We start from the raw sequence: 24,430 nt of genomic DNA on the forward strand, positions 1-24,430 counted from the left end.
TGACCGAGAGTCTTCAAAGACCATATGCAGGAATACAAATTGTACCTTAGCAGCAGAGTTGGACACACCATGGGTCACATTACGTATCAAGCCACCAACATTTCCATATTTAATGAGCTCAGATACACCTTCAGTGACATCATTAAGAAGCCCCATTGGATTTCCCAAAAAATCCACAGAGCCCAGGATCTGAGCCGCCTGGCTGATCAGCTCCTACAAAGAGGGAGAAAACAAACCAACAGTAATTAGCTAACTAAAGGCTGGTGCTTATATAGACTCTATTAAGGTTCTGATATCAAGGCTGCAAAGGGAGTCAAGCCGCAAAAATGAAAAGTTGATAGGACTAATGTTTTTGGAGAAATTAGGGATATTATGTAAAAACAGTGATCAGTGGACGTTGATACCCCAATTAATCAGTCCCTGGTAACCAGACAAGCTCTGAACAAAATAAATATTTTAACCTTGCCAGTTGTAAAACATGACATCAACTAAATGTACCAAATAATAAATATAATTATTTATAAAACTGCCTATTTTTAATTTCCTGAACTTTCATTTAAAATCATTATAGAAACTTTGCATAATTTATTACCACCCTTGAAAAATGTCAGCTTGTTGTTTTATAAACACTACCCAATCTAGAGTCCATGGATCCCCACGGCCAACGTTCCAGTCAGTTTTAACTCTAACTCTAAATAGGACCATCTCAGTGACTCTTTGATAAGGATTCATTCCATGCTCACAGTCTTTAACAATCTGAAACATGAAGTGCCATAGTGCTAGTTGCAATTCCTATGTTATCAATAAATCCTAAACCGTGCTAACCAGGAGGGACGCACACATCGCCTCAAGTGATACTGTGGACCCAGAACCTGAGTTTAGTGTGAAAAGTGCATATTTAACAGCAGAGACACATTTTCACGTTGTTAATATTCACTGACACAAGGGTCTGTGCCACCTTTCATTCATTCCTTCATTTTCTATACCAGCCTATCCCAGCATTCATAGGGTGAGAGGCAGGGTGCATGGGAAACTCAGAAGAACCCTCAGTCCCACCTGCCCAAATATTCTCAAATGACATCTTTCCTTCATCCTAGGAATGACTTTAAATGGCACCACAGAATGTTGTGCAAATGTTGTCCCACCTGCAAATAATTATTTTTTGGGGAGACTGATAGCAGGATTGACACTCTAACCAGCGTAAAACTTTAACTTGAGGTCGGTGCTGCCAGAAAACCTTTGAAAGCTGCTGCTAGAAATGACTGTGTCAAACCTTTAGCTAGACTGGAACATAATGCTGACAACTGTTTCATAGAGTACTGTAGGAAGACAGCCAACAGCAGTTTTGTGAGAACAAGTGGGGAACTGTTGTTACGTTTTCTACTGGAGTACATATGTATGGTTTGTGGACAAGGTTAATCTAAGGGCCTTGTCCCACTGGGGAGAGGATTAATTGCGCATGAATTGAGTATACAAAGTACGGACATTTGTTGTCGTCCGCAACAAATAGGCCAAAAATGACAAATGTCCCAGTATGAATTACGGATATATTAATAATATATAGTTATAAACATAGGAATAAATACTGTGGTGTGGTGGAAATTACATTTACAAGGCCAATAGTGCCCGTAGTTAAAGAATCACCCATGTATGGAGTATGTAAGGCGGATGCCATCCGCAGCCAAAATTTTGTGCAGCTCAAAAATCCTGGTAACGGAAAAACGTGACTCTGTGGATAACTGCGGATATGTGCGGGTGTCGGCCGATTCATACAAGCATGTTTCGCGCATATTGCGGATGTTAAGCGAATATGAGCCAATTTTGTGTGCAATCCATACGCAAATCCTCCTAAACGCCAGTGGGACAGGGTCCTAATATATTAATTTTGTTGTATTGTTGACCTTCATACTATTGCTCACCTCTCTGAAGTGCTTGAGCACATCGTTGATGATGATCTCTTGGGTCTCATAGGGGTGCACTCTGGTGAATGAATACATGTTGATGACAGCATCCTCAAAGCGAACCAGAGGAAACCCCAGAGTGCCTTTGAGAGCCTGTAGTGACACAGTTAGGTAATACAGGTTTATACACAAGTTAAAACAACCTCTACTGCTTATTTTTGCATAAATACAGTGAGGCAAATAAGTAATTGATCCACTGTCAATTTTGCAAGTTTTACCACCTACAAAGAATGAAGAGGTCTGTAATTTTTATCATAGGTACACTTCAATTGTGAGAGACAGAATAAAAAAAAAGAAAAAGAAAAATCAGAAAATCACACTGTATGATAAAAAAAAAACAAAAAAAATCAGAAAATCACACTGTATGATAATTAATTTGCATTTTATTGTATGAAATAAGTATTTGATCACCTACCAACCAGCAAGAATGCTGGCTCTCACAGACCTGTTAGTCTGTCTTCAATAAGTCCTCCTATTCTGCATTCTTTACCTGTATTATTGCACCTGTTTGAACTTATCTGTATAAAAGACCATAGCCAAGACCAAAGAGCTGTCTATGGACACCAGGGACAAAACTATAGACCTGCACAAGGCTGGGATGGACTACAGGACAACAGGCAAGCAGCTTGGTAGAAGACAACAACTGTTGGTGTAATTATTAGAAAATGGAAGAAACACAAGGCGACTGTCAATCTTCCTCAGTGTGGAGCTCCATGCAAGATCTCGCCTCGATGGGTAAGGATGATTCTGAGAAAGCCCAGAACTACACAGGAGGACCTGGTCAATGACCTGAAGAGAGCTGGGACCACAGTCACAAAGATTACATTAGTAACACATGATGCTGTCATGGTTTGGCCTGTTTAAAGTTCACCACTGACCATCTGGATGATCCAGAGGAGGCATGGGAGAAGGTCATGTGGTCAGATGAGACCAAAATAGAAATGTTTGTATATTCTGACTGTGATGAAATCAGTGCTTCACTAGCCGTCAACCTCACTGCACGTCACTGCTCCTGCCCACTGTCTGTGTCGTTGCATGTGGAAAGTAAACAACACTTTTTTTTTTTTGCAACAGCAGCTGGCAGCCTAGAGTTCCTTGATTGAGGAGAGTAACGTCAACTCAGAACATGGCGCTATTTTGGATTCAACTGCATTGAACTGAATGAACCTTTTATGTTTTCAACATTTTTTAAAAATAATTTAACCACATAGAGCAACACATCCAGGTACAGGTGCTATGAAAAAAAAAATAGTTAAGCTATCAAATTTAAATAAATTTACAATTTATGATGATTTATTTAATTCATTTAAACCCTGACTTATGTAGCTGCAGCTCTGTAACTCTGTGTCATGCAATGACGTGCGTGACAGTTTTAAAGTTCTCCGTCTCTGGATTATACTTTTTTCTGGACAATTTGACCCTCAACAAGCTTTTCTTTCTACAATCATCACCTCCAAATCAAAGGTCAGCTGTACATTGTCCTCTTTTATCGACTTTGTGCCGTAAAGTTGCAGACTTTTTCGATCCATTTGTAATCAGCGTGCGCACCGCAAAACTATTAAAATATGATGACACCTTCTGCGGTGTCTGATTTAACATGTGCACATCAGGCTGTGGGTCCGAGTCTGAGCACACAGCTCACAGTGTGAAAAAGAAAAGAAAAAAAACTGTCAAACTTTTAATCACAGAAATGACTCTGGTCCTACTTTCCTCATATCAGCGAGTGTCAGTGCTGAACTTTAATTTGTACCTCTGTTACTTTGCACCTCCAGACTGCTCAGGGTTTTTAATGGAAATACATTGTAATCGGACGGGACATTTTATCCAATGTGAGCGAAAATCCGTTATATACGGTGTTTATTACATGGAAAACAATACAAAGACTTTGGGACTTTTTTTGTCCGGTGACTGTGAATATCTGGTTTATATGATGACAGTTTAGGTGAATTTTACTGTACATGGGACTGAACAATAAATTTACCTCAAAACTTGGACGATGAAATTAGCGGAAGCTAATTGGTCCGCTGATGGTTTTCAAAATTAACTGAGAAGTTAATCCGCTAACAAAAAAGTTAGCTTCACTAATTAGTGGAACTGTGCTCTCCACTGGTTACAGGTGATTCAACTCAGGGAAAGAAGGAAGAACAAATACACGTGACAACTACATGAAGATAAGGTGACTGAAAACTGAAACTGAACTCAAGAGTAAATTGAAAATAAAACAGAACAAAAATACAATAATAACAAAATACAACGGAGGATTAACAAAAACAAAATATAAATCCAAGTGTTTCTGTGTAGGCTCTCAGTTGTCCAGGTGGTTTCCATAGTAGAGAAGACTGAATCTTCGACTGGACTGGGTTGCTTGACGCGAGAACGTTTCGCTTCAAATCGCAGAAGCTTCCTCAGCTAAAATTCTTGCTCTGGTAGTCTGACTTCTGTGTTGACTCTTGTAGAGAAGAATAAACAGAAGCCACAAAAGCTGGAGTTTTAAACCTAACCAGACCCCTCCTACCGAGAGGCAGACTGCTATAGGCTAGTGACTAAACAATAGCTCTAATTAGCACCTATTGTGCTCTAGTTAGCACCCTCCTAATGACAGGGCAGCTGTCCCTCCTAATGATGGGACAGACGCCTCTCCTGCCAGCTTCCTTGATGATTCTCCTGATGACGTGAATGACTCATTACCATGAACAAAAGACTGAAACTGCTTTGACCTGAGTACCCCATTGTAAACAGGGGACAAAGCATTAACATCCTCGCGTCAAGCAACCCAGTCCAGTCGAAGATTCAAGCTTCTCTACTATAAATCCAAGTGCAAAATACAGAAACTAATGTGGAACTCAACAAGCAGAGTGCAACCAAGGCAAGACTAACATGAAATAACACATGGAAAGAGACAGTCAAATAATGCTACTATAGAAACATCTAAACAATAACTGAAAACTGAAGCCAGAAACATATGTACAAAAATAAACATAGAACTACGTGAACACTTTGCTAAGGGCCCTGTCCCACTGGCGTTTAGGAGGATTTGCATATGGATTGCGCAAAAAATTGGCTCATATTCGCTTAACATCTGCAATATGCGTGAAACATGCTTGTATGAGTCGACCGACACCCGCACACGCAATTATCCGCAGAGGTACGTTCTTCTGTTACCAGGATTTTTGAGCTGCACAAAATTGTGGCTGCGGATGACATCCGCCTTACATACTCCATACATACTCAATACATACACAATACATAATCTATGCGCTGTATATTCGCCATCATCTTCTGATATCCACAACTGACAGTGATTTGCGGCTTGGAGGTGGACTGGGACAGTGTGTAAAACAGATATTTTGCATACCCATCATGTCCACATAACGGACTAAAATAAGTTGTAGCGACTGCATACAGATTGGCCACGAATAAAGAGTTTTTATTACGTCTGCTTTGCATCTGATTTGCAGCGGATGCAAATCAGATGCACTGTGTTCACAGCTGGACGCCAATCTTTGTTCTACCGGCTAAGTATATAAAATAATTATTTTGTGGCGGACTAATCATTTTATTCTGCAAATTGGCTGTTGAAAATGGCTCTAATCTCCTTCTGAATCAAAGTTGCAGCTGGGTCATGCACACGCGCGAATGGCTCCAGCTGCAGAAAGCATTTTGAGCCGTCTAAAAGGGTAATTATTTGACGTGTTTACATTGTCAAGGCTTGATAAAACAGTTGCGTGTTTTTACCTTCTTGTCTGCAGCTGTTACACTATTTATTCCTATGTTTATAACAGATTTAACTTCGTGCGCGATGTATCATAATGCACCCGTAATACTGCAGTGATAATCACAATGCGTCTGATCCGTTTCCTCACTACATGCGTTATATAACCGTGATTGTTCATCATATATTCACTATATATTATTAGATAAGATAAGAAAAGCCTTTATTCATCCCTCAATGGGGAAATTTCAGTGTCACGTCGCAGCATAGAACAGTAGGAGTAGACAGAAGGGCATGCAATAAAACAAACAAGCATCTCTTAAAAACAAGAACTAAAAAAGCACTGAGTGCCGGGTAAAGCTAAGGCTACCACTGTTCAGTTCAATGCTGCACTGCCAGGATGATATAGACTGTCAGGATGTGAGAGTGATCAGGTAAAATGACTTCAGCGTGAAATGTACAATAAGTTACTCTGATATTTACAATATGGACAGGTTAAAATATAAGTACTATATATGAGGTATCTTATAAAACTAACCGGCAGTTTTATAAAAAAAAAAAAAACTATATGGATTTGAATGACATGCGATTACACCAATCATGCTTGAACCCTCGTGCGCATGCGTGAGTTTTTTCACGCGTGTCGGTGACGTCATTTCCTTGTGGGCAGGCCTTGAGTGAGATGTGGTCCCGCCCTCTCGGCTGAATTCCTTTGTTTCACACGCTGCTCGAGACGGCGCATGTTGCTTTATCAAAATTTTTTCTGGACCTGTGAGGAATATCCGAGTGGACACTATTCGAGAAATTCAGCTGGTTTTCGGTGAAAAGTTTAACGGCTGATGAGAGATTATGGGGTGTTTCTGTTGCTGTAAGGACTTCCCACAGAGCGGGACGTCCTGCAGCGCTTCCAGGTGCCGTCGTCGGCCTGTTTCAAGCTGAAATCATACTAATTTAAGGCTCTGTTGACCCAGGACGTCGTGAGAGAACAGAGAAGATTCAGAAGAGGCCGGCATGAGGACTTTATGCGGACATTCCACTGTTTAAGGACATTTTGTAATGAAAGATGTGCGCGCAAATTCGCCGAGTCGTTTCCGTGACGACTCGGTGAATCTGTGTGCACCGCGACAGGAAAAACACCTCCGTGTTGAAAACCATTTGTAAAATTCAGGCGGCTTTTGATGGCTTTCAACAAGTGAGTAACTGAGAAATTGTTTAACAGCTTGGGCATGTTCCAACTTGCCCGTTAAGGTTTCCAACGGAGGTGTTTTTCCTGTCGCGACCCCCCGCGGTCGGGTCCGGCCCGACATGCGACTCTGCCCGCACGTTCTTTCATTACAAAATGTCCGTTAACAATGGAATGTCCGAATAAACTCCTCATGCCAACTTCTTCTGAAAGTTCTCTGTTCTCTGACGACTTACTGGGTCAACAGAGCCTGAAATGTAGAAGTTTTCAACTTGAAACGGCGAGACGCTGCCTCCTCGAAGCGCAGATCGCCATCAGGCGCCGTGGGCCGTCCTTACGGCGACTACCAGACCAAAATCTCTCATCAGCTGTTAAAATTTTTACTGAAAACCAGCTGAATTTATCGAATGGTGTCCACTCAGTTGTGCCTTACAGTTTTGAAAAAATTTTGATCAAACAAAGCAGCAGTCTCTGAGCCATTCCTAAACAATGAAAAAATCGACGAGAGGGTGGACGACTCCTCACTCAAAGACTGCCCACAGGCGAATGACGTAACCGACAGGCGTGAAAAAACTCTCGCATGCCCACGAGGGTTCAAGCATGTCTGATGTAATCACACGTGATTCAAATCCATATGGTTTTTGAAAAAAATAATAAGGTCGGATACTTTTCTAATAGACCTCGTATATGTAATATGAAATATGTAGTGTAATATATATAAAGTGACATGAGTGCACCATAAGTTAAATTATTGCACCTAATAAATACAGCAGGTAATGACATGATTTGTCCTGGTTCCTATGGTTACCACAGTACTAGCATTGATCATTGTACAGTCTGACAGCAGCCGGGAGAAACGATCTGCGGAATCTCTCCCTCACACAGCGAGGGTGGATGAGTCTGTCACTGAAACTGCTCTCCAAAGCAGACAGAACGTCCTGCAGGGGGTGACACTCGTGGTCCAGCATAGATGTAAGTTTAGCCAGGACCCTCCTGTCCCCCACCTCCTGCACAGAGTCCAGAGGACAGCCCAGGACAGAGCAGGATTTCCTGATGATCTTATCCAGTCTTTTCCTGTCCCTCTCTGTGATGCTGCTGCTCCAGCAGACCACACCGTACAGGATGGCAGATGCCACCACAGAGTCATAGAAGGTCCTCAGGAGTGGCCCCCTCACTCCAAAAGACCTCAGCCTCCTCAGGAGGTAGAGGCGGCTCTGACCCTTCCTGTAAAGTGCGTCCGTGTTGTGAGTCCAGTCCAGTTTGTTGTTCAGATGAACACCCAGATACTTATATGAGTCCACTCTCTCAATGTCCCTTCCCTGGATGTTCACTTGGGGGAGTGTAGTGGGGCGGCGTCTGAAGTCCACCACCATCTCTTTGGTCTTCCCCACGTTGATGAGGAGGTGGTTCCTCTGACACCAGTCCACAAAGTCCTGCGTTAGTCCTCTATACTCCACGTCATTGTCATCCATAATAAGTCCAATGAGGGTGGAGTCATCGGAGAACTTCTGCAGGACACAGCTGTCCGTGTTGTGTCTGAAGTCTGCAGTGCAAAGAGTGAAGGTGAACCCCACACTGCAGGTCAGGAGGTCAGACACGCAGTTCTTGGTCCTTACAAACTGGGGCCGGTTTGTGAGGTAGTCCAGGACCCACTTGGCCAGATCCTCGTCCACTCCTGCAATCACCAGCTTGTCCCTCAGGAGCCGCAGCTGGATGGTGTTGAAAGCGCTGGAGAAGTCAAAGAAAAGAATCCTCACAGCGCTGCCGGGCCTCTCCAGGTGGGACAGCGAGCGGTGCAGCAGGGAGATGATGGCGTCCTCCACTCAGATGCCAGGCCGGTAAGCAAACTGCTGTGGGTCCATAGCAGAGCTCACCGTGGAGCGGAGGTGACACAGGACGAGACGCTCTAGGGTCTTCATCAGGTGGGATGTGAGTGCCACTGGCCTGAAGCTGTTGAGGTCCTTGGCGTACGGTGTTTTGGGCACCGGGACCACACATGACATTTTCCAGAGCTTCAGGCTCAGGTTGAAGACCCGCTCCATGACCCCACACAGCTCATCTGCGCAGGATTTGAGGAGCCTCGGGCTAATCTTGTCTGGACCTGCTGCCTTTTTGCGCTTTATCCTCTTCAGCTGACTCCTGACCTGATCTGCCGTGAAGAGTGGAGAGCAGGTGGGGGGGAAGGTAGGGGTGGAGGAGGTCTGGCTGGTGCCAGGATGTGTATTTGGAATGAAGCAGTCTGTGGTGGCGGAGTGAGCGGAGGTGTAAGGAGGGGGAGGGGGGATGCTGGGCAGAGGCACAGAAGACAGAGACAGAGCAGGGGGAGGAGGAGGAGGGGTTGTGTCAAACCTTAGGAAGTGCTTGTTGAGGTCGTTTGCCCATTGATGGTCACCTTCCGCCTGTTTGGGAGGGGGTTTGAACTCAGAGATGGTTTTCAAGCTGCTCCACACCCCCCGGATGTTCTGGTGTTGGAGCTGCTCCTCCAACTTCCTCTTGTAGGCGGTCTGAGCTTTGCGAATTTCCCTCCTCAGTTCTCTCTGTATATTCTTCAGGGCCTCTCGGTTCCCTGACTTAAAGGCTCTCTTCTTCACCTTCAGCGGAGTCTTTATGTCAGGGTTAATCCATGGTTTGTTGTTCAAAAAACACTGCACTGTCCGGGTAGGTACGGTGTTTTCAAAGCAAAAGTTGATGTAGTCCGTGATGCATTCTGTCATGGTGTTTATGTCCTCCTTGTGAGGGTCACAGAGTTTGGACCACACAGTTGTGCTGAAACAGTCTCTAAGTGCCGCCTCACTCTCTGCAGACCACTTCTGTACAATCCGAGACTCAGCAGGCTGCCTTTGCACAAGGGGGACATATACTGGTGCCAAATGGATGAGATTGTGGTCTGACGTGCCCAGTGGGGGAAGAGGTGTATGCATCCTTCACACTGGCAAAAAATAAGTCCAGTGTTTTATTGTCTCTGGTGGGACAGGTCACATACTGAGTGTGTGTGGGGAGGACAGAGGCAGGGTTGGAGTGGTTGAAGTCACCAGTGGTGAGGAACAGGGCCTGTGGGTGTCTTGACTGCAGATCACTGATGCAATTTAGCAGATGCTCACAAGCGATTTCAGGGTTAGCAGATGGGGCTACATACACAGCTATCACAATAACTTGTGAGAACTCCCGAGGCAGATGATATGGCCTAATGCTAGCAGCAAAAAGTTTGATGTGTTTGTTGCACATCTGCATCTTAACAGTACAGTGTTCTGCTTTGGACCATTTTTCACTCACATAAACTGAAAGTCCTCCTCCTCTCCGCTTCCCACTTTCCTCCGTCCTGTCCAAGCGTAGCAGATGAAAGTTGTCGATGGCTACAGCAGAGTCTGGGATGGTCGGGGTGAGCCAGGTCTCCGTGAAAATCATCAGTGCACAGTCTCTGTATTCCCCCTCTGGTACCGTGTGAGCGCAGTCAGCTCGTCACACTTTCCGGTAATAGATCTTACGTTACCAGTGATCAGAGAGGGAAGTGCAGGACGAGGGTGATGTTTCTTCTCTTGGATCCTGCGTCCGGCCCGACATCCATGAGGAAAACTGCATAATATGTCCGCGGGGATGTTGTTTTCTTCTTTGTCCCACGGGAAAAGCCGAGCGGCTCCTCTCAGGGTGATCAGCTGTTCCTTTGTGTGGACAATAGGGGCACGGCACGCGGAGGATGTCCCGACACACGTGGCAAAAACGGGTAAAAATATCCACAAATTTGCAGAAAAATACTGTGTCAGCATAGCCCCAGTCTTACAGTAAGTGTAACAAAAAATATATATATAAATAAACGGCCAGTTGCCGGACGAAAAGTTGAAAAGCTGGAAAAAAGTGCGCAAGTACGGAGCTGCGAAGTGACTCAGCTGCAACCACTCGGAAGCGCCGGAACGAAAAAAAAAAAAAAAAAAAAAAAAAAAAAAAAAATATATATATATATATATATATATATATATATATATATATATATATATATATATATACACACACAGTGGTGGGCACACTTCCGATAATCTGATAACAGATAATTATCGAAGATAATGTTTTCAGTATCGGATTATCTTTTTAGATAACTTTAAAAACCATTATCGGACCAATTATCTTCCGATTAATTTTTATCTGATAACTTTTAAACCGATAAACAAAATAAACAAAGCTGAACAGCGACAAGCATTTTTTAAATTAGTTCAGCACCCACCTGTTAAAAGTTTTGTAACAGACGCATAGTTATAACCTTTGCAAACAGAAGAGAACTGCTTGTATAAAAAGCATCTCAATCCTCTGCAAACAAAGGAAAAACAGCCCCAAAAAGAAAAAAAAAACAAAAACATTTCCTTTAACACCATACTAATATGCTTGCAATATGACCTAAGTCATCCAGAGGCATACATTTTTAATTTATGGTTCAAATTTTAACCAAACTAATTTTGGACAAGTTATTTAAAATTACTGTCATGTCTGAAGTTTCATAAAGTAAAAATATCAGATATATGTTTTAGTTTTAAAGTAACATGCTAATTTTTAAGGTTTTGTGAGCACATGCTCTGCCCCGCAGTGCATTTTGGGTAGGATGATGTAATCTCAGTACGTCACGACAGGACAAATGCATTTCAGACACACTGTTCAGGCTCCACGGACAACAGCATTAAACTCTAGTGCCTAAAACTCTCTTGAATATATTCTCTGCATTTATAGACGTTGATTTTTTAATTGCGTTTGTTAAATTCCACGCATTTTAAATGTGAGCAGACAGGGATTATCTAGAATTTGTTTTGAAAGCCTCTACTGCCATCTAGCATCTACTGGCCAGTAGTGTTCATGGCAGTGTCTGGGAACCAGTAGATGGCAGTAGATGATTTATTTTGACCCCGGTTATGTCAGATGATTGTCAAATCAACTTTTTTGCTTTGCAAATGGCTTTTTTTTTACAAATGAAGTTTAAAAACAAAACAACTGCAAAATCAAATAATAATAATAATAATAATAATAATAACATTATTACAAGATAGCTCTGCAGTGTTTGCACAGGCACAGTGCGAACGGTTGGATGCTGCTTGTAGCTTTCAGCAGCAGGATAACCTCACGACGGCCGACCACAATAATATATCAAACAGGTTTGATTCTCATTCGACCATACGATCGGCGATCAGGAGGTGGTCGTCAGATGTTGACCGCAGCTTGATACTCCATGAACACTACCTGATGCAGGACGCACAATTAACCTGAAACTTGGTCCAAAAAATTCCTGCATGAAAAATCATCTCGCACACTGTAAAGCACGTTTTACAACATCAAATGAATGTTGTAAAGAGAGAATGTGCAAAAGATTTTGCGACGACACTTCCAGGGCTCCGTAAAAATGCCTGTTTTTACAAATAAAAAAATGGAATATTTTACAAAAGCACATTTAAACACCAACACACGACAGACATCACATTAACGTGTTCGTTTACATAATGAATGACAACCAATCAGTGTTTAGCAGACTCAGAACAGACTCTTCTGTTTACCCAGAATCCTTTGCGATCTGTCTCTTTGTTACAAAACGTCAGAATTAGTGCATTATTCAACATTAAAAGATATATGTTATATTTTAACTTTGTACAAATGACAGAATTGACATTAATGGAGTTATTCTATCGGTATTAATGTTATTTATAAATCAACACCATAACTCAATATGACTTTATTTTTCAAGTGTGGTCTCATTGTTTGGGTCTCGGGGTGCCTCTGTGCTCGGAGCGCTGTAGTAAACAAGAGCTTCCAGCAGGGGCAGACTGTTGAAAGAAAGAAGCGTGATCTATTGTTTGGGTCTGTTGTTATTTTTAATATTATGAGAAGCTATTAAATTTGTTTTACTACTATTTGTTTTACTAGTAGTTGTAAATGTGCCAGAGATAATATTGGAATTTATCTGTTATCGGTTATCTGTAACTTCCGATACATTTTTGGCTGGTTTATTGTTTTATCTTTATCGAAGATAACTTTTCAGTTATCTGATTATCTGTTATCAAAGTAAATTTTTTGGTTATCTGTGCCCACCACTGTATGTATATATATATATATATATATATATATATATATATATATATTATAAAATAATATATGATAATAAATTAATATATCCATAATTCATACTGGGACATTTGTCATTTTTGGCCATTTTTGTTGCGGACGACAACGAACGCCCGTACTTTGTATACTCAATTCATGCGCAATTAATCCTCTCCCCAGTGGGACAGGGTCCTAACCGGGGGAAAATAAAACAAGATAAATAACCCAATGCAGGAACTAAAGGGCCAGGAGTACAAGGACAACGAGTATAAATATTATTCTAAGAAAGCCCAGAACTACACAGGAGGACCTGGTCAATACATACATATACACACTCAATCTATGCACTGTATATTCGCCGTCATCTTCTGATATCCGCAACTGACAGTGATTTGCGGCTTGGCAGTGGACTGGGACAGTGTGTAAAACGGATATTTTACATGTCCATCATGTCCACATCATGGACTAAAATAAGTTGTAGCAACTGCATACAGATTGGCCACGAATAAAGAGTATTGTAACTGTGTGTAACTGCATACTGGATTGTATGCAGTTACACGCATACAATCCAGTATTGTATGCGTGTTACTGCATACAATACTGGATTGTATGCAGTAACACGCGGGGCACATATTGTCGCTGGTGCCAGAAGGCTGCGGCACCCCCTGGCAACCAGAACTGGCACACACACACACAAACCCAACAGGGACCCCTCCCTCAAGGACTGACTCAAGTAGCCAAAACACCCCCCCCCCCCCCCCCCCCCCCAAAAAAAAGAACCCGAGCTGCAGAATGGAGCCAGAAGGCTGAGACCACCGCCAAACAACCCCGGAACACCAAAGTGACCATTGTGCAACAACATATCATGAAACATTTGGCCAAACAGCCAGAAAAGTCCATAGCTCCAGTCCAACGGCCAGCCCTGCAACCAGTGGGAGATGAAGGTGAGGTCCTCAGGCTGACTGTGCGACCACCTGAGGCTCCCTGCGACAAAGTTTTTGATGGCAGATCCTTGTATTCCTTGGGGTTTTTCTTCTCCATCATTTCCCTTCATGTGTTTTTGAATGCCCGATGAGGCCTATAGGAGTGTTGAGTTTTCAGCCCCAGTCAGGAGTACAAGGAATGGTCGGTGGGAGTCTTGGTTGAAGACGTTTTGCTTTTCTTCTTTTCCCGCTTTTATTCCGCTGCCTTAATGTGTTGTTCCTTCACTTGTGCGATGCTGGATTTGATGGTATTTCTCCAGGACGGCCGATCTTGCACTAAAGTTTCAAAGAACTTGAAGCCAATGTCAGTTTTCTTAAGGGTATCTTTCAGGTGGTCTTTATGCTGCGTTTACACATAACGACGACAAGCCACGAAGTACACATTCTTGGCCGGTGATCACGAATGTGATGATTCGGGGCAGAGGCGTCAGGTGTCCTCAGGAACTGCTGCAACCTGTTACCACACATTACGATTAATGGCACGTGTTGCTGGAGAATTATCAGGAACCATTACGCACGGTCAAGAATAATGTTCCACGTTGTTGCGCGCTATTGCGCATAACAGCACATCATCAAGTTCTGTCACGTTGTGAACGAGGTGAATTATGTCCACACACACACCCATATTCATCCAACTGAATTCAGATCGCTCCAGGTTTTCAGAAGAACGTTGTGACTGCATGCATAGTTGGGCTTTGTGCCATGGAGTGGTGCAGAGAGGAGGAGGACAGAGCCAGATGTGTGGCTTCATGCGGCTCTCGTCTCGCGCGTTTTCCCAAACATCGGGTGCATGCAACAGGTGGAACACCTGCAGGAGTGCGCTGAAGAGCACTGAAATGAGACTTTTAGCCGACTTGGTGTCAGCAATCAAACTGAATGCAAAGCAGCAGGGTTTAATTGTGCGCGCGCTTCTTCCTCCGCTGGACTGGAGGAGGTGCAGAGATGTCTGGCTGCACGTGAGTCTCTCACTCCTCTGGTTCCTCTGGCTCAGACTCGTTCTCCCACTCATCGGTTACAACAGTGGGTGGAACACCTGCAGGAGCGTCCTGAGGAGCTTCAGCAGGAACCGTGGAACGACACTTGGCTGACTTCGCGTCACTGTTCCTCTTTGGCATACTGCATCAAACTGAACGCTGTGGAGCCAAGTTTAATTGTGTGCACGTGACAGAAAACTGATTCGTCGTGGCGCGCAGTGAAATGTGACGTCGTGTTACAAGTCGTGTCACAAGTCGTGTCAAAACTTGACAGTTTCCGTGTCACTTCGTAATAACGCGTGACAGTTTGGGCTCCAAGAACCATCACAGGAACCACTACGAACGTTGTCACGTTCTATTAAGGATCAATACTCATCAAGACGGATCAATACGCTCAGTTGCGACCTCCACGACGTGAGACGAAATGAGGGTGGTGTGTGACATTTGTGGAAGATTTTTTGACAGGCAAAAACATGTTCCACGAATATCAAGAATATCACGCACCAACACGCACTATTAAGAAACCGATTCAGATGCGTTAAGTCACATTAAGAATGTCAGGAATGTGTCACGAATGACAGAAAAATGACATTCGTAATGCGTCTTGCTTATGTGTAAACGCACCTTTAAAGCGGTGTAGAGGAGCCAAGGGGGCATTTCCCAGATGACAATTCACTGTACAGGCTGACACAGAGCAGATGATTTTTGGGCATCCTGATTATATGCCCAGCCCATCTGAGACAGTCTTTTACTATCATTACTTTGATGCTTTGGGAGTTTGCTTTGCTGAGGACAGAGATGTTGGTGGCATAATCCTCCCATTTGATGTTGAGAATTCATCTAAGTTTGATGTAATCTCAAGTTTCTTCACATCACATTGATACACTGTCCAAGTTTCACAGCCTTAAAGGAGGGTGGAGAGGACTATTGCCTGGTAGACCATAAGTTTTGTCTTCAGTGAGAGTTTCTTGTTTTTGAAGATACAGGAGAGGAGTTTCCCAAAGGCAACTTGAGATACGTGAATTTGGTTTTCAATATCTTTTTCGGATGAACCATTTGATGATATGATGCCTCTGAGATACAGAAAAACTCACCTTCTCACCTTCAGGACAAAGTATGGACATGAAAACATCACATTTGTCCACAATGGCTACACCTCCACGTTGTCTGGATGATATCTGGTCTTCATCTGAGTGTGGTGAGGGGACCTCACTTTGCTACATGCTGCTTGGCCATCATTTAGATGGCTCCATAGAGTATTCAAATCCAGGTAGTAGCTTAGCTCATATGGGCTTTAAAATGTTCTTAACTTTGAGTTTGAGACAGAGAAAAACTACTCATAGCACAAATAAGGAGACCACTGTTACAGCACATATTGTCTCCATAATGATATATGCTGATATTCAAAGCCACTGGCACATTATGTCACCTGCACATATTGTCCGAAGTGTCACTATATACCAACAATCAAGGCACATATCGTCGCCAGTTGTCAGCAAGAAGTAAAACGTGATGTTTAACTATGAATTGTTTTTTCCTCTGTCTCTCTCACACACACACACACACACACACACACACACACACACACACACACACACACACACACACACACACACACACACACACACACACACACACACACACACACACACACATTATGTCCGCCAAGAATGCAGGACAGCGGGGGGAAGCCCGCGGGAGGCTGCAGGCAACCCCATCGCCGGGCAGGCAGCACACAGAGGTCTAAAAAGTAGGCTTCCCGTGGATGCACACCGTGTTCGATTCTGGCATTTTATCACTGTGACCGCATGAAAAATGTCACATTTATTTTCTTGCAAGCCAGTTGAAATGTTGAAATATGTTTCAACGTTTCAATATGTATATATGCAAACATTTCAACATATTGTTGGAAAAAGTCTTATTGTTTTGTTAAAAGTTATTGAATTATTGAAAATCTGCCCGTCTGTCTGCCCCCCCCCCCCCCCTCTCTCTCTTTGATTGATTGATTGATTGAGCAAAATACATGGTATGAAATACAATGACAATATACATACATGTACTTGCCAAGGTTGGCACCAAAAAGCACAGACTTGATTCCATCATGGTCCCCATGACAACACAGAAAAGCAAAAAAACAAAGACAAAAAAGAAACAAAAATACATAAATATGGCTACAAAGCCATCTTGCTGGTGCAGTGGACTGTACGCAGTAACACACGGGGCACATATTGACACTGGTGCAGTGGCTTGTACGCAGTAACACACGGGGCACATATTGACACTGGTGCAGTGGATTGTATGCAGTAACATACGGGGCACATATTGTCGCTGGTGCAGTGGATTGTATGCAGTAACACGCGGGGCACATACTGTCGCTGGTGCAGTGGATTGTATGCAGTAACATACGGGGCACATATTGTCGCTGGTGCAGTGGCTTGTACGCAGTAACACGCAGGGCACATATTGTCACTGGTGCAGTGGCTTGTACGCAGTAACACGCGGGGCACATATTGTCACTGGTGCAGTGGATTGTATGCAGTAACATACCGGGCACATATTGTCGCTGGTGCAGTGGATTGTATGTAGTAACATGCAGGGTACATATTGTCGCTGGTGCAGTGGATTGTATGCAGTAACACGCGGGGCACATACTGTCGCTGGTGCAGTGGATTGTATGCAGTAACACGCGGGGCACATATTGTCACTGGTCTAGTGGATTGTATGCAGTAACACGCGGGGCACATACTGTCACTGGTGCAGTGGATTGTATGCAGTAACACACGGGGCACATATTGTCGCTGGTGCAGTGGATTGTATGCAGTAACACGCGGGGCACATATTGTCACTGGTGCAGTGGATTGTATGCAGTAACACGCGGGGCACATATTGTCACTGGTCTAGTGGATTGTATGCAGTAACATACCGGGCACATATTGTCGCTGGTGCAGTGGATTGTATGCAGTAACATGCAGGGTACATATTGTCGCTGGTGCAGTGGATTGTATGCAGTAACACGCGGGGCACATACTGTCGCTGGTGCAGTGGATTGTATGCAGTAACACGCGGGGCACATATTGTCACTGGTCTAGTGGATTGTATGCAGTAACACGCGGGGCACATACTGTCACTGGTGCAGTGGATTGTATGCAGTAACATGCAGGGTACATATTGTCGCTGGTGCAGTGGATTGTATGCAGTAACACGCGGGGCACATATTGTCACTGGTGCAGTGGATTGTATGCAGTAACACGCGGGGCACATATTGTCACTGGTCTAGTGGATTGTATGCAGTAACACGCGGGGCACATACTGTCACTGGTGCAGTGGATTGTATGCAGTAACACACGGGGCACATATTGTCACTGGTGCAGTGGATTGTATGCAGTAACACACGGGGCACATATTGTCGCTGGTGCAGTGGATTGTATGCAGTAACACGCGGGGCACATATTATCACTGGTCTAGTGGATTGTATGCAGTAACACGCGGGGGACATATTGTCGCTGGTCTAGTGGATTGTATGCAGTAACATGCGGGGCACATACTGTCGCTGGTCTAGTGGATTGTATGCAGTAACATGCGGGGCACATATTGTCGCTGGTCTAGTGGATTGTATGCAGTAACACGCGGGGCACATATTGTCGATCTAGTGGATTGTATGCAGTAACACGCGGGGCACATACTGTCGCTGGTCTAGTGGATTGTATGCAGTAACACGCGGGGCACATACTGTCGCTGGTCTAGTGGATTGTATGCAGTAACACGCGGGGCACATACTGTCGCTGGTCTAGTGGATTGTATGCAGTAACACGCGGGGCACATATTGTCGGTGGTCTAGTGGATTGTATGCAGTAACACGTGGGGCACATACTGTCGCTGGTCTAGTGGATTGTATGCAGTAACACGCGGGGCACATACTGTCGCTGGTCTAGTGGATTGTATGCAGTAACACGCGGGGGACATATTGTCGCTGGTCTAGTGGATTGTATGCAGTAACACGCGGGGCACATACTGTCGCTGGTCTAGTGGATTGTATGCAGTAACACGCGGGGCACATACTGTCGATCTAGTGGATTGTATGCAGTAACACGCGGGGGACATATTGTCGCTGGTCTAGTGGATTGTATGCAGTAACATGCGGGGCACATATTGTCGCTGGTCTAGTGGATTGTATGCAGTAACACGCGGGGCACATACTGTCGCTGGTCTAGTGGATTGTATGCAGTAACACGCGGGGCACATACTGTCGCTGGTCTAGTGGATTGTATGCAGTAACATGCGGGGCACATACTGTCGCTGGTCTAGTGGATTGTATGCAGTAACACGCGGGGCACATACTGTCGCTGGTCTAGTGGATTGTATGCAGTAACACGCGGGGGACATATTGTCGCTGGTCTAGTGGATTGTATGCAGTAACACGCGGGGCACATACTGTCGCTGGTCTAGTGGATTGTATGCAGTAACACGCGGGGCACATACTGTCGATCTAGTGGATTGTATGCAGTAACACGCGGGGCACATACTGTCGCTGGTCTAGTGGATTGTATGCAGTAACACGCGGGGGACATATTGTCGCTGGTCTAGTGGATTGTATGCAGTAACACGCGGGGCACATACTGTCGCTGGTCTAGTGGATTGTATGCAGTAACACGCGGGGCACATATTGTCGCTGGTCTAGTGGATTGTATGCAGTAACACGCGGGGCACATATTGTCGCTGGTCTAGTGGATTGTATGCAGTAACATGCGGGGCACATACTGTCGCTGGTCTAGTGGATTGTATGCAGTAACATGCGGGGCACATATTGTCGCTGGTCTAGTGGATTGTATGCAGTAACATGCGGGGCACATATTGTCGCTGGTCTAGTGGATTGTATGCAGTAACATGCGGGGCACATATTGTCGCTGGTCTAGTGGATTGTATGCAGTAACATGCGGGGCACATATTGTCGCTGGTCTAGTGGATTGTATGCAGTAACACGTGGGGCACATACTGTCGCTGGTCTAGTGGATTGTATGCAGTAACACGCGGGGCACATACTGTCGCTGGTCTAGTGGATTGTATGCAGTAACACGCGGGGCACATACTGTCGCTGGTCTAGTGGATTGTATGCAGTAACACGCGGGGCACATACTGTCGCTGGTCTAGTGGATTGTATGCAGTAACATGCGGGGCACATATTGTCGCTGGTCTAGTGGATTGTATGCAGTAACATGCGGGGCACATATTGTTGCTGGTCTAGTGGATTGTATGCAGTAACACGTGGGGCACATACTGTCGCTGGTCTAGTGGATTGTATGCAGTAACACGCGGGGCACATATTGTCGCTGGTCTAGTGGATTGTATGCAGTAACACGTGGGGCACATACTGTCGCTGGTCTAGTGGATTGTATGCAGTAACACGCGGGGCACATATTGTCGCTGGTCTAGTGGATTGTATGCAGTAACACGTGGGGCACATACTGTCGCTGGTCTAGTGGATTGTATGCAGTAACACGCGGGGCACATATTGTCGCTGGTCTAGTGGATTGTATGCAGTAACACGCGGGGCACATATTGTTGCTGGAGAGACCCTAACCCTTGCACTGTGCATAAGCTGGCGACAATATGTTCCACAGTGTCGCCATGAACATCGGCATATATCATCGTGGCAACAATATACGCTATAACAGACCACTGACAGCAGAAGGGAGACAAAGGAAAGCAGGAATCAAGTGGTAACAGAAGTCACCAGAAAACTGGAAAACAGACAGAACACAAGAACTGCACATGTGCCTTGGATTAAGTCATAGCAGGAAAACCACATTTGTTACCTTCAGGTCCAAAGGAAGCTTGTGAGAGGTGAAAACACTCAGCTTGACCTGAGGAAGGCTGATCTTCAGGTTCTCAAAGTAGTAGCGTTTCTGTGGTCCTGTGGTTGCAGTGGGCTTCTCGTGGAGGCTGTCATCAAACTTCTCCAGCTCTGCAGCAAGTAAAATTACATTTTGTTTCAACTTAAAACACTGTCCACTTGACCATATAAACAATATTTGTGTATGTATTAGCTGGGACAGGCTGCAGCACCCCCTGGCAACCAGAACTGGATTAGAGCCCTTATCCATATAGAATTTTATTTTATTTATTTTTTTGAAACCCACAAATGCTTCCTCCCAGTGGCTTTGGCATTTCCAGTGGGTGTTAGTGGGCTGTGCATGGGATTTGTTTCTATGACAACAAACAGCTAATGACTCCCTTATAATGTAGGGCAATAAAAAGTACTCAGCAAGAACGTTTGTCCAATCTGCTATCACAGATGAAGTTTTTTTGGTCTCTACTGTGACAGACTTTATGGACATATCAAGAAAAATAATCGCCCCCTCCAATTTGCCTGAAAAGGTGCGGCAGTGACATTATGCACTTTTCTGGAAAGATTTTAACTTCAAAATGCTTGGAGCAGCCACAAAAAAACAAAACAAACAAACAAACACCTGAATAAATAAAACACACACAACCTGTTCTTAAAAAAAGAAAAGAAATAGACGCCGGTGCCCAGAAAAAAAAAAGAAAAGTAACAGACATGGGGTCTTAAGCGGGATTTCACAATTAGTGAAGGTGGTAACAGAATATTTACAGAGGAATCTTTCAAATAGTGAAACAAGCACCAAATTTGGCACAAATACTCCTTAGACATTACTCTTTTGTAAAAGCACGTTAGCCACCTAAATTTTCAATAGGCAGCCAGGTAGGGGTCAATTGAAGAATTACATGGGGTTAAAATCTAAAATTGCTCCAATCATATTGAATCCCATATCACATTATTTGCCTGTTCACAGAGGTTACAAAAATGTATAGTTTACACTCTGAATGTTATGGAGTTCTGGGGTAAAAACAGCAAGAATGGTGACAAAGGTCAATTTCAGTTAGTACAGGGGTCAAAAGTTAAAGTTGCTCTAATTTTGGTTAAAAAAGAAGTAGTGCAAATTACTGGTTGTGCTAAATGAAATAGTTTTGACTGTGTTGAATATTTGGTTTCCAAAGTGAAAGACAAACAAGATCAGCATCCATTGGATTCTATGACATGTGATGTGTTACCGTGTAACATGATAACTAAGCATGACAGATGGTGCAAACTACTCCTTTTTAAAACTCAACCAATAATTTGCATCACTTTTTACCAAAATTATAGCAACTTTAACTTTTGACCCCTGCACAACCTGAAATTGTCACCATTTTTGCTTTTTTTTAGCCCATAACTCCAGAACATTCAGTCCAAACTACACCTTTTTGGAATGTTTGTGATCAGACAAATAATGTGGTGTAGTTTTCAGTATGACTAGAGCATTTTTAAATTTGACTCCCGTGTAATTCTTCAACTGGCTGCCTATTGAAAATTTAGGTGGCCAACATGCTTTTACAAAAGAGTAATGTCTAAGGAGTATTTGTGCCAATTTTGGTGCTTGTTTCCAGAAATGAACAACTATTACAGTTATCTGCTCCACTGAATGATGAATGGATGGACAGATGGGTGAGTGACACACAGGACTTAACTTACCAGCTTGTGTTTGTCCGTAGCCAAAGAAGCTGAGTAACTTGAGCAAAAGTTCTTCTTCAATTATGACTGTGACGGGTCGGGCCATCACGATGAGGTGCTGTGGACGAGTCATGTCACACATAATTCAATTCTTTGTCATGGTTCTCTGAGAAATGTGTACATGCGCATGCACGCATATGCACATGCTTCTACAGTAACTCTAGGAAAACCCACCTTGAAGAGGTCAGTAAGTGTTAGTTTACTGGGAATCTTGACAGCATTAACCTGCAGGGCGGCGCCACTTTCACTGATGCTGCTGCCACTGGAGCCCGGAGTCACACACATCATCACAGGCTGTGTGGTGCCCAACAGCTGGTTGTCTACCTAATAAACGCACCAAGACAGCTGCAGTTTTTAAACAGTGACAAACTCAACAATAATACAAGGGACAGCTATGAATGTTTTGTATCTTTTGTATCAATTTCTGTGTTTAAGATTGACAGAAAATATTCCAAATTTAGCATCCTGAGTGAGGACAGATTATAAAAATACAAAAACAACACTTGAAATCAAGCAGAAAATGTGGCCTGAATCAGCATGGCACGGCACACTCAATTCAGTGAACAGGAATCAGATTCTGATACAAAAACTTCAGCCACTGTGAGGTCACTGAACACATGAACATGAAACAACAGTTTACAATGTCAGCTTACATGTTTTCTTATTTCCATTATTGACACATGGTGAACCACAGAGACCAGAGCAACACTTTTTCTGTGGCACATTCCAATCATGTAGCAAACTATAATAAGTAAAATACTGCAGTACATAATACCTTTAACATCGCCTTTTAAAGCACTAAAAGATGCTTTACACAAAGGGAGGAGACCAAATGGGCTGGTCAACTGAAAGTAGGTACTTCTTCTCAAACCAAGGTTGACTGACAGTTGACAAAAACAAAGCACTGCTGTTGCTACCTAACATTGGCATCATTCTTCCTCCTCAACTAAAGCAAAGCAGTGAGTAATTTGAATCATGAAAAGTGATCGCTACGGCCTCGTGGAAACACGGCCAGTAAAAACGCATCCATGCAGCAGGAAAACATCATGTGACAACCTCCCAGCCAGTAACTGGGTTTTCTATTCAAAATACTCTAAACACTGAACGAATGCAGATGAATGTACAGTGGCTTGCAAAAGTATTCAACCCCTTGATATTTCGCGCATTTTAATTTGCTTATGCCATTTTAAATTCCAAAAGTAAATCAGGCTTCTCAATATAAAATTTTCTAAAATGATTTTTTCTTAAACTCAAACTCAAAGCAAATCTCTATAATTAATTAAGAAATTAAAACATAAAAGCCAAGATGATGGGTTACATAAGTAATGGACCCCTTTGGTATAATACCCATAAATAATCACATTTAGTGCCAGTCTTCTTCATAGAAGTCAGGGGATGGACGCATGAACATTTTCAAGTCACTGAATATGCCTTGAACTTTATTTACATCAATTATGAAGAAATACAAACAATATGGCACTCTGTGGTAAATCTGTGTGGAGTAGACCGTTCTCAAAAACTGAGTGACTGTGCAAGAAGGAGAAGAGTGAGGAAAGCCACCAAGACACCCAGACAACCCAGAAGAAGTTATAGGCTAATGTGGCTGTGATTTGAGAAATTATGCACAGTGCAAATTTTGCATTGTGCATCACCACTATTAGCTTCATAGTAGCGTAGAGCGGAGATTTTCTTTCTCCAAGACTCAAATCTCGGCTTGCATCTCAGATGTAATTGTAGCTGAGCTTTCAAGTCTTTCAAGTCATCCTGAAGCTGTTAACTGGTGATACAAAATGCAAAACACACACTATGCACTATTTCTCCAATCACAGCCACAGAAGCCGAAAACGTCTTTTGGGTTGTCTGGGTGTCTTGGTGGCTTTCCTCATTCGTCTCCTCCTTGCACAGTCACTCAGTTTTTGAGAACTGTCTATTCCACAAAGATCTACCACAGAGTGCCATACTGTTTGTATTTCTT

At 43.5% G+C, this 24,430-nt stretch overlaps 1 protein-coding gene across 1 annotated transcript in view; it reads right to left on the reverse strand.

Moving 5' to 3' along the window:
* Positions 1 to 24,430, reverse strand: part of vps13d (vacuolar protein sorting 13 homolog D) — a 535,261-nt gene that overhangs the window by 66,820 nt on the left and 444,011 nt on the right. The window contains 5 exon segments of the mRNA XM_034171656.1: positions 46 to 213; positions 1,920 to 2,054; positions 20,699 to 20,847; positions 22,417 to 22,513; positions 22,630 to 22,779. Coding sequence (XP_034027547.1) covers positions 46 to 213; positions 1,920 to 2,054; positions 20,699 to 20,847; positions 22,417 to 22,513; positions 22,630 to 22,779 — 699 coding nt within the window.

Source organism: Thalassophryne amazonica, chromosome 6 (genome assembly GCF_902500255.1).
Source record: "Thalassophryne amazonica chromosome 6, fThaAma1.1, whole genome shotgun sequence".
In the NCBI taxonomy this organism is placed as follows: Eukaryota; Metazoa; Chordata; class Actinopteri; order Batrachoidiformes; family Batrachoididae; genus Thalassophryne; species Thalassophryne amazonica.